A 12,061-nucleotide genomic window follows, 5' to 3' on the forward strand; every position below is an offset into this window, starting at 1 on the left:
CATACAAGTTCAGCAATCGTTTCTGTTTGGACCCGAATGCAAACATGAACTCTAAACACACTTTCTTTCGCTGATCCATGTTTCTTGGGTGGGGAAATTGAGACAAGTAATATTGACTTCAATACATTGAGGTAAAAAAGACTTTTAACGTATTGCCATTAATGTTGTCAATATTTGTATATCGATGATATCGATGGCGAAATTGACGGTTTTTTGTCAATACATTCTGAGTATTGACAAAGTGAAATTAAAATCATCTTTTCGCCAATACTTGTCATCAATCATCGTCTTCAATATCACCTTTTCAATAATATTGTCAGTATGGCAATTTATTGTCAATATGTGTAATGGGCGCTTTATTCTCAACCTGTATCAATTTTCAACATTCGAGGATAAAAATCCTTTCACTGAAGTAATAATAAGAATGAAATAAAATACTTGTATTAATACTGCTCCAAGACCAACACCCGATGCATCGATACTGATCAGTAACAAGAATTGTCTGGTCCTGAGGGTCATAATATCCCAAATTTTGCAAATTCCCCATGTGTTGCTTTAGTGCGTTATTGGAGGCGAACCAGCCCAAGGCTGAGAGCCTCCCTAATAAAGTTAAATAATAATAATTTAGTGCGTTAGACGAACATTGGTGTAGAGAATTCCAATCGAACGGTGTCGAATTCTTGAGCAATTCTCTTAGAGGATGGTTTTCCGTTGCCAGGTTTGGGGATGAAGCGGGAAACTTCTCAATTCTTCTTTACTCAGTGGCGCTAGACATTGAAGAATAAACCCGAACTTTGGAATCGGTTGGAAGAACGCCTTTTTCTGAGAGCTTTCTTTTTGCTTGAACCTATATTTCTGCATGGTAAGCAACATCCCATGTTCTTTCAGGACTGAAAGTGCTTTCCTTACAGCGTCGTCGTGGTCTTCTTCGGAGTCTCCCCAGATCAGAATGTCATCAATGAAAACAAATGTATTCGAGTAGGTTGAACAATATGCTTTCCCTTCAATTTTGAATGAATCTGGAGGAATTCTGGAGCAAAGCTTGCTTGATATCTAACGTAGTGACAATTGTGGCACCATTGAACTTCGGAAGGATATTTTCGAACACCGGGAGCGGAAGATTTAGTCGCTGAATCGCTTGGTTGGCGCGTCTCATGGCAACGCATAGGGTACGGCCAGGGTAGACGCGATGCGACTCACGCAAGGAATAATAATAAATAATAAGATTCTTTTGAATTGGTCGCGTCTACCCTAACCGTACCCATAGACGTAGTTCCACATTGTCTTTGAGACTGGAAGGAACAGGTGACACCTAAGATGACAGTTTCGCTACGCGTTCTATCATACCTATCACTAGTAGGTAGCTCATCCAGTTTGCTTTTTACTTGGTCCAGCAAGGCGAATGGACAACGTCTTAGAGGCTGAATAGGTAACTGGTGTCACATATCGAGTAATAGGCAGGATTAGTTGAAAATATCTGATTTTGGGGAATAATTTTACATAGGGGAAATGTCTCTAATGTTGGCGTATGGATCTAAGATTGGGCCCATCGCTAAAAATTTGCTATTTATCAATTTTATCTAGATGAACGCGTTATTGGGACGTTACTAATGGATATTTTTGGTTGCTATTGAAAATTTAGTCGATTGCTGAATTTATGTATGGGCCCAAATTAGGGACACTTAGGCCGACGTTACCTGCATTTCCCCTATAGCATTTATTTAGTGAAATTTCCTGAAGTACCCAGAACTTCCCTGAAATCCTAAAGTGCTCGGAACTTCGAAGAATTTAAAAGGCGGAAAGTCAAGCAAGCAAACCTCCTCCCCCTCCCCATAAGTCAGGAGAATCGAAATAATAAAGACACAAGCACAATTATTTTGGAATAATATTTTATTATACGATAAAAAGAAAACAAAATAACCACGATTCTAAGGGCTTGCACAGAAAAAAACAGGAATAATGAATGCAATAAAACAAAAAAGCTGTGTGTCACTGAGACGGAACAAACAAAAAATCACTAAACGAAATCTACAACAGCGCTCTAATAGGTAAGGGTAGGGTAGGTAGTAATAGTGGTAAATGGTAGTGTAACTTTCGTGATACCTTTTTTTTTGTTGGTTTAGAAAAGCATCGACATGATCTGCTGTTTTCAACTTTCAAAAATTTATTCTGTTTCTATTTTAGTGAATTTTGTTGCTGTTGTTGGTTTGTTGTAGCGTCAGTTGAGAGAGCGCGCGTGCGGCAATTTCTTCTTTTCCACTCTCTTCTCATTCTGGGAATATGATGCAAAAATGGTTCTTAGCAGCCAGAGCAACACCGACAAGGAAACTTTTATTTTTCTGTGATTCCGGAAAATGTTGAGAAATTTTGCCACAATTGTAAGTTAAGCAGCGCTCCACAAACCGTCCGTTTTATTCTTCTTCTTCGGGTCAGAAGTTGTTAGTTTTGACAATAGATGATTACTATTCACTTCTTTCTCTATTTAACACATTTTTTTCTGGTTGTTATGTTTTCTTCCTATCCTTCCGAAACTCTAACGGTTTCACCAACCGGATCCGATAGGATCTAGTAGTAGTAGGTAAATCGCTTATATCCCAAAATCAATCGACTTAAAACCTTACAAAAAAAAACCGCTGAAAATCCTATTCAGATATAACTCTACACGACTTTTGTTTAGTTTGAATAGGAAAGCAAAACTTTAGCATCTAGACTGGGTAGAAGAAGGAGCAAAATCGTTCGAATGCGCCAAACTATAGCAACTCCATCCATCAGCCATGAATATGGTTTTACTTTTGCAGGTGGAGGTACCTTCTTATAATCAACCTATAACGTAACAAATATACGGCTTCCCCTTTGCCCCTCCTAAGTTTTAGTAAATCTTATCCGCTAGAGAAGGGCTTTCGCTTTCTGATTTTTTTTTATATTTCAAATCACTACACGGTTTCTTCCCTCCTCCGGAAACGAAACGAATATGTGGTATGTAGGTAGGTATCCTAATAATGCTCAAAACTCTGGGATTGAACGGGGTTCATCTCCACTCGCATCGTCCTGTAGGTGAGAGGATCGCCGATGGCGACGGTTCGAGTTCCCCCCGAATCCGGATAAAAGCTCGAAGCTCCGCCACGCAGCGAGATGAATTTTACATCTGTTTACTTTTGTTTTGCTTGCTTGTTTGTTTAATAATTCTACTTCTAAGCGAGAGCATCTTTGTATGCGTGTGGTTGTGTGTGTGTTTTTTTTTTGTTTGTTTATATGTGAGTGTTGGTTTTCTTTTAATAATTATTCTCGAAATGAAAGTCGACTCAATTATTGGTTGAAATGAGCAACAAGAGAAGGTCGATAACTAATTACTCTCATTTCCTGTAACTTGCTTCCTTCTGGCAATTTTAAATCTTAGGATAAATACGTTTCTTTTTAATTTGCTGTGTGTGTGTGTGTTTTTTTTATTCTCTTCTTCATGGGACCTGCCACTTCTAGCAGATGATGTTTGATTTAGTTTTACCTTTGCTTTCATGCTTTCCTCCTTTTTTTATTATTCTCTCGCGAACGATATTCTCTTCGATTTATTCTAGTTTTAGTTCAGCTTCACATTGATTCTCAAGTTCTTTTGTATATTAATCTGGATTAACCATTTAGGGTTTATTTATTCTTTTACTGCTAGGTTTTCCATTACAGCGATAACTGCTTTTGTTTTTGTTTTCTTTTTTTTTTTAATTTGTTGAAGTACAATGTACACCCAAACCTTTTTTGTGCGAGTACATTTTTCCAATTGTCTTTTTCTGTGACGAAGTTGGAACATTTCTGTCGGTAGCATATTTTTCTTTGATTTTTATCTGATCGTTTGCACATCGGAAAAATGGAAAATAAGACCGCATATAAAAAAGGGTTGGGTGTATGCTCTTTGCCGTTTCGTTTTCCTACATGGTTTAGTCGGTCCTAAAATGTTACCTCGAGCTCCATCCCTCAGAAGTGCGAATTCAACGAATTATTAAATTTGGGTACATCGCATTCTGGGTGATGAAATTCGAAGGAACGCTGTAGAATCGTTTTATATTCTGTTCAGAATCAATTATTCTTATATGCCTGTCTCCTCTAAATTGTTTATTTTCCTTGTTACATGAGTGTGTTCATCCCCTCCCTATACTCCCAACCTATATGCCTTTAAATAGTTTGTTTTGCTTGTTTTGTTTTCTAGTTTCTGTTCTGTTGTTTATACTAGTCTGAACTCAGATTAACTTATTATCATCATTGCCGTCGCTGTTGTTACCGCTGCTGCCACTGCCGCTGCCGTTGCCGGTGTCGTTCAGTGTTCAGAGCACAAACTTGCCAAGAATAAGCCCGAATATAGCCATTGCGATTGCCACGGCCACGTACACGATGGGCATCTGCTGTTGGTTGGCCAGCTGGGGCGGGCTGTATGGGTTCTGGTACTGGGCGGCCGCCGCTGCCGCTCCGGACAAGGGCGAATCACCGAGACCGCTGGAGACCGACTGCTGCTGCTGCTGTTCCTTGGCGGCGCTATTTTCCATGTCTAGCCGCATTCGGAGCAGCTTTTCCTGCAAATGAGATGATGATTAGTTACTTCTTCTTTTTCTAGGCTTTCTAGGTGTTCTGGAGTAATTAATTGAGAACTTTCTATGACAACGCCAATGCATGAATTTGTATATTGTTATCGACTGATACTGAGTAGTTGCGGTACAAGCCCATATCGTCGATAATAAACGATTGTTGTGTATTAGAGAACGCTTGCGCAAAAAGACTAGGGTGGGAAACGTATTCGAAACTCCTTGTCTTTTGCTCGCTTTCTACTGTCTATATTCAATTTTCACACTGCCTTACTATAACGGAACTATCAACTCTACACTTTCATCTCCTCACCTATCATATAAAATGTCCACTTTAAGTATACTGATATCAAGCACTTCTCTTAAGCTCAGCTAGCCGGCGTTGCTAACTCGCTGATCATTTCTCCACGTCCTCTCATCCTGGCACATTTCACTGACGACATTTCCCGCGCTAAGGGCCGGCATCTCCACTCGCACTGCCTCAAATCTTGGGCAGTCGAAAACCACATGCTCCGGCGTTTCGTCCACGTTGCCGCACTCCGGACAGAGGGGTGACGTTGCTTGTCCGAAGCGATGCAGGTACTTCCTGAAGCAGCCATGACCAGACAGGAACTGCGTCAAGTGGAAGTTGACTTCTCCACGCTTCCTGTTCACCCAGGTTGAAAGAATCGGTATTAGCCATCTACCGTTCTCCACGGCGTCCCACTCCTGCTGCCACTTAGCCATCGACTCGTCCGTACTCCTCTGGTATCTCTTCGCATATAGCACTCGGTGTCCTCCGCCAAGGTGATGACGATGGGTATCATACTGGCGATAACGCATACTGCTTCCGTCGAAATTGTTCTGTACGCACTCACGACTCGCATGGCCATGAGGCGGAACGTACTGTTCAATTTTCTTTGGTTCTTCTTCGTATTCAGCGCTGCATCCCAGGCTGGACCTCCGTACCTCAGTATCAACGACGATACACTTGCCAGAAGACGCCTCTTGCTGCTGCTTGGTCCAGAGTTGTTCGGCATGATTCTAGCTATCGCAATGATGGCCTTCGCCGCCTTCTCACATGCGTAGTCGACGTGGCTATTGAAGTTTAGCCGGTCATCGAGTATCACTCCAAGAAACTTCAGCACGCGCTTTGATGCTATGACGTTCTCTCCGACGGTAATTTCTGCCCGCTGAACAGCGTTACAGTTACTGACCAATAGCACTTCCGTTTTGTGGTGGGCTATCTTGCATCCAGTTGTAAACCGTGTCGATTGCCTTGGTTGCCAGCATTTCTACCTCTTCCAACGTCTCGCCTACTACCGCCAAGACGACGTCGTCCGCAAATCCTACGATCTCGACTCCTTTGGGCAACTTCAGCGTTAGCACGCCGTTGTACATTACGTTCCAGAGCGTTGGGCCAAGGATGGAGCCTTGTGGCACACCCGCCGTGAACCGGATTGATTTCTCTCCCATGTCCGTCTCGTAGACTCGAACCCGGTTCTGGAAGTAACTCCTTATAATGCTACACAGGTAATCAGGAACCCTCATTCCATGCAGTGCTTCGGCGATGGCCTCCCAGCTGGCGCTGTTGAATGCATTCTTCACGTCGATCGTTATCACGGCGCAATATCGATCTCCCTTCCGCTTCTGTTTGGACGCTTTCTCAGCACTCTCGACCACTGTCCGAATTGCATCCACCGTTGATCTCCCTTTCCGGAATCCGAACTGCCTCACCGACAATCCGTACATTTCGTTAGCCTGTTGAGGATGATCTTCTCCAATAGCTTTCCGACTGTATCCAGCAAGCATATAGGCCTATACGATGCTGGATCCCCCGGCGGTTTTCCAAGCTTCGGCAGCAGCACTAGTTTCTGTATCTTCAATCGGTACGGGAAGTGACCTTCATCCAGACACTTCTGCAGCACTATCCTCAACATGTCCGGGAACGCTTGGATCGCCTCCTTCAACGCCACGTTGGGGATTCCATCCGGACCGGGAGCTTTCTTCGTCTTCAGCCCTTCCGCTACTGCTACGAGTTCCTCCACGATGACTTTCGGCTTGTCTGGGCACATTTCAACGGGCGTTGTTGGACCTCTAATCTTCGCCATCGCGACTCGGTATGCGTCACCCCAGGGGTTGGCATCAGCGTCTCAGCACAGCTCCTTGAATCAGTTTGACTTGCTCAGCTTTATCTCCCGTTTTAGAGCGGCCCTGGCTGCTCGAAACACCACCCTTCGCTCTGCTCTGTCTGCATCAGTTCTTGCTCTGTGAACGCGCCTTCTGGCTCGGAGACAACTAGCGCGAAGGGTGCTAAGTGCCTCGTTCCCCAGTAAGTTGGACGCCGTCTGTTCCTTGGCTACGATTTCCTCGGAATGGTTGTGTCGCATGCCCTCGCTAACGATTCGGTCAACTCGTCCGCGCTTTGGTCTGGGACGCTGCTGTCTACCAAGAAATCCTTGTCGAATGCTTTCGTCTTCCAGCTCCGCTTGCTTACTTTCGTTCTCCACATTGCCGTAGGTATCGGTTGGCCAAGCTGTACCTAATCGCCCGATGGTCACTACCGTGCGGGACCGAAATCCGTACAGCACCGAAATCCGTACACCCTGTTGAATTTGTTTATTTATATGCATCATCACAATGTAAATATTATACATGAATACATATTCATGTTCATTCATGCATTAGCTTGATGTTTATGTCAACAATTAAGCAGTATGTCATGCAATTAAAATAAAAAAAATAAAAACCTTATCACGTGTCGGGCATTTCTATCAATCGGTTGCGTTCTTAACGATTTTCTAAGAAAATCTCTCGGATTTACTTCCAGTTGTTAAGCGTATTATAGTGATTTTTGCAAGGAAATTTCCTGAAGGTCGATCGAAAAGGTAAGTGTTTATCGTTTTATATCTCAATTCTAAGCAATGGATCATTCATATGGTATTTATTTATCAAAATTAGTACTGTACGGATTTCGATCCATATATAACAGCTGATTCTAAATCCGTACACTTGTGCATTTCCAATGACGACTCCACTTTATCCAATGTTTTTCAGCAGATCATGGAAGCTAAATACACGCCGGAGGATTTGGAGAAGACTGTGGCAATGATGCGTGCGGGGAAATCTTACCGAGAAGCATCCAGGGATTTTGCCGTTCCATTTACCACCATAAGAGATGCCGTATTGAATCGCTACTCTCTTATTTTATTCGTATTGTAAATGTTATATTATTAATATCTTTTAATGAAGAGCGTCAAGAACCAGCCGAAAAGGAAAACAGCGCAGCTCCTCTACACCAACACGCATATACAAATTACAGAGAGCAGACAGAAATGGGCAAGAGAGCATTCCCAACAGTAGCCACCAGCGAGGAATGGCCGGAAATATACATGAAAGTGAACGGGAGAAAATTGATAAAGAGAACGCAAAGAAACAAAGGATTGAGGAACGACAAAAGAAAAAGGTTGAACGAGAGAGGAAGAGGAGGAAGAAGATGAAGAAGAAGAAAGAAAGCTGGAAGCAAGAAAGCATTATAACTTGAAAAAGCAATGGCAACAATGGAGAAGAAGCAGAAGAAAGCTGTGGAAAAGAAGCAATGAAAGATCTGCATTTTTATAATTATTACTCTCTTGACGTTTTAAATTAAATTAAGTTTTAGTCGTTAACTTACGTTTATTTTATTTTTCATGCACAAAACGAAAAATTAATCTTTGATGTCAGTTCATTGTCTTATTTTTGTTGGTTTCTAAGATGGTTGTAATTTTTTTTTTCACTTATCCGCCATTATAGGGCTACCATCTTAGGAACCGCTTATTCTATCGCTTGATGCCAGTGGGTTGGTGAAGCGTTTCCATTATCGGTGTATTAAAGATGTTTCGGCAGTCTTCTATTCAGTTTGCTATTATTGATTCGACAACATTGTCCAAGCTAAACCGCCCAGTTTAGTCCCGGTAAATAATGTTTTGTAGCGTTTAGCTGGAGTGCCCCCAAGTTCCAAAGTATGGCGCATCTTGCACGTTATCACATGTCAAATTTCAAAGACCTCGAGGTTGTGATCGGAGGTAAACTCTAGTAATAATATTTAACCAAAAGCACTGGTATAGAATAAAATTTGGAGGAAATGAATCCTTAATCATGATATTAGTTAGCATAAAATCCAGAGCAGTCACCTTCTTAAATAAAAGAAATCAGTTACCTTTCCTTTGATTTGATTGGAGCATCAATTAATCTAACGCTGATATTACAAGCTAAAAAAATAAAAGTAAAAAAAATGAACTTGAACCTTTGACGAATGATTCTTATGTAAAATTGTACGCTGAATCCAACAATATAAATATCATTTATTTTAACGCTAAATTAGAGGTAAGAAATTTTTCGTTCGATCAATTGAACATAAATTGTCAGTGAGATTAGTGGTATTGTTATTATTGAATAGTTTTTTTTTAAGTTATCCTTAGAAAAATTGAATTTCTGCTAATTTTTTAAGCAATGTAAATAAAAATGTTTATTGTGGTTCTACCATTACACTCACGAAAAAAAAAATTATCACGTATGATTCGGCGTTAAAATAATTAATATTACTTCATTACAGCCGGAGGTATTTGTGGTTTTAGTAAACACGTTTTTTTTTTAAAGTGATGTTTCATTTTTTAGCTATATCTCAAAAACTATCCTACTGAGATTTTTTTGCACTACATTTTTGGATTCAGCGCACGATTTTACATGGGAAATGACCATCAGCGTACAACGTTCAAATATGCTGTAAACTAGTGTATTTAAACGAGTATATTTGTTTTGGACTCCTAGGCAAGCAACTTCTAAATAAATACTTTATTCAAGACAGCAACATGTTTTTTCTTCATTGATTTAGATCGATTTACATGCATGTACGGATTTTGATTCATGACTGTACGGATTTTGATTCATCCTCAACACAGTGTACGGATTTCGATTCAAAATTGTACGGATTTTGATTCAATCGTAGAACGCTGTACGGATTTTGATTCAAGAGATGTGTAATTTAAATACTTTTTTCTTATAATTGAAGGTAATTTTAACACCTGGTGTTTGCAAATAATGGTAAAATAAAGATAAATGTATGGGGAAAAGATGTGATAAAGAGCATAATGTGATAGCATTATTTAGTATTGACCGTTAATGATTCTCTAGTGCTTAGGTGTACGGATTTCGGTCCCGCACGGTATGAGTATATTACTCACACACTCTCCAGTTCATACTTGCCACTAACGACGGACTGCAGAAAGTGACGTTGATAATGGATTCCCTACCATCTTTGCTGAAGGTGCTGATGGTTCCTTCGTTGGCCAGACTGACGTCCAACTTTGCCAGAGCTTCCAGCAGACTATACCCTCTTGCGTTGGTACATCTGCTGCCCCAGTCCACTGCCCAAGCATTGAAATCTCCTCCAATGACGATTGGTCTCCGTCCGATGAGCTCACCGGTGAGTTCATCTAACATCTGGTGAAACTGCTCCATTGTCCATCTCGGGGGTGCGTAGCAACTACATACGAAAGTTCCATTAATTATGGCGATCACAAAACCTTCGTAAGACCTCGTCACCACTTCTTGTATGGGATACCTGCCCATAACTTGTATTGCCGTTATCCCTGCTGTATCGGCCACCCAGTTATCGTTATCGGGAGGGACTCGATACGGTTCCGCAATCATTGCAACGTCGCACTTTGTTTCCGTTGTCGACTGCCACAACACTTGCTGGGCTGTGTCACAATGATTGAAATTTATTTGGGTTATCTCCATTACTATTGGTCCGCTATCGCCTTTTTGTAAGCTGGGCACCTGAAACTTCCCGTCATATGGTCGTTTCCGTCCTCCTTTCTGCAGAGCATGCACCTCGGTTACTTCATACAGTCTTTAGCAACGTGCCCCTTCTCTCCGCATTTCCTGCACAGCTCCGATTGATCAGGGCCTTTGCAGTTGCTCGTCTGGTGACCAAAGTTCATGGACTTAAAGCATCTCTGCATTTGCTTGGTAATCCGAGGGATAGCTTTCAGGGGGCATACTGACCACCCAACCTTGACTCGTCCTGTCTTCAGCAACTTGTTAGCTGCGTCCGTCGCTTGTCGTATCGCAGCCGTTTGTGTACCACCGTACGCCTTCCTTATCCGGATTGTCATGGGCACATCTCCCAGATTGCATTGCTCCTTCAGCGCACATCATACCTCGTCTTCCGTTGTGATCTCATCCAGATCCTTGCTCTCGACCACTGACTCCTGCGGTAAGGCTCTTACGTTTGCGTCTTCGCCAAGAGATTTTTCGACGAGTTCCTTGAAGGCTGAACTCCTCACCGACGGGTCCTTCTTCAGCTCGAAGAGCATCTCGCCTTTCCGGGTGCGCCTGGTTTCCACCACGTTCTCGCCTTGTTGCTTCAACTCCGGATCCTCTCTCACTTTCCAGAGGAGTGCTGCGTATGTCGTTTTGTCTTTCGCCTCGATAACCAGAACGCCTTGGGATTTTCTTCTTTTTGACTTCCTTCTTCTTCTCTTCCACTCCATTCTTCTTTTCCTTCTTCTTCCTGTGTTCATCTTCCGTCTGTTTTTTTTCTCTTCTCCTTTTCGTTTTCGACTTTACGCCAATCACTGTTGTGCACTTTGGAGTCTGAATATCACGAATCACCCAGCGCACGTAGTGATATCAATATAGCTCTTACCTCTATCACAGCTAGCACACGAAAGCGGCAATGCTTGAGCTTGATGCTGCACGACTGTATAGTGCGCTCGTAACGCCTCAAGGATAAGTGTGCAAGGTAGAGTGAAGTCGTTGCTCGTTAGTAGCAGTGTTGTCAGCATTGGGTCTGGGCCACATATCCACCTTCTTCTCAAAAAAAAAGAAAGATGTACACCAACGGTGCCGGTAGTGTAGTGGTAAGCGTGATTACCTCTCACCCCAGCAGGCCTGGATATGTGGCCCAGACCGAATGCTGACAACACTACTGTCTTCTCCATCATCTTGCTCCTTGTCCCCGTATTCGTCGTCCTTGCGTTTTTGGGGTCCTCTTCGTCTTCTGGCGTTTCCCTATCTCTTTTCTCCGGACGTGGATTCGTCCGTCCCTTCGGCCTCTCCTGCGCTTCAGCCAGCATTACATTCTCCTTGGCCTCATGCAGAGCCTTTTCGGCCGCTTCGGCTCTTCTTTTCCATTCTTGCAGTTCTCGATCTGCCACAGCTATGCCGGATTTGATGACCGTCGCTAGTAGCTTGACCTCCTTATCCTCCACGAACACATAGAGTTCATCGATCTTCCTTCTAACCTCCGTCATTTTGGTTCTCCCAAGCTGCAATTGTTGCTGTTTGCCACTGCTGGATTTCGGTGTGAATATTTGGCATGGCACCGCACCTAGCTGCTCCGTTTGGTACATACGGTCTGGATAGAGCAATCAATTGAATCGAGCAGTGCTTTAACACTCAGCCTAAGCAGTCAATAATTTTACGCTCTGGATGAGACAACGAAACCCCACCCCACAAGCTCCTTCTCTGAT

General features: G+C 42.6%; 1 protein-coding gene across 1 annotated transcript in view; it reads right to left on the reverse strand.

Moving 5' to 3' along the window:
• Positions 1-2,141: 2,141 nt before the first annotated feature.
• Vap33 (VAMP-associated protein 33kDa) overlaps positions 2,142-12,061 on the reverse strand; it is a 30,912-nt gene continuing 20,992 nt past the window's right edge. The window contains exon 5 of the mRNA XM_065235258.1: positions 2,142-4,556. Within this exon, the coding sequence (XP_065091330.1) occupies positions 4,311-4,556 (246 nt within the window). The 3' untranslated portion in view covers positions 2,142-4,310. The remainder of the gene's footprint in view (positions 4,557-12,061) is intronic.

Source organism: Ochlerotatus camptorhynchus, unplaced genomic scaffold (assembly GCF_037179485.1).
Source record: "Ochlerotatus camptorhynchus isolate MF236.1 unplaced genomic scaffold, CSIRO-AGI_Acam_v1.1 ptg000467l, whole genome shotgun sequence".
Taxonomy (NCBI): Eukaryota; Metazoa; Arthropoda; class Insecta; order Diptera; family Culicidae; genus Ochlerotatus; species Ochlerotatus camptorhynchus.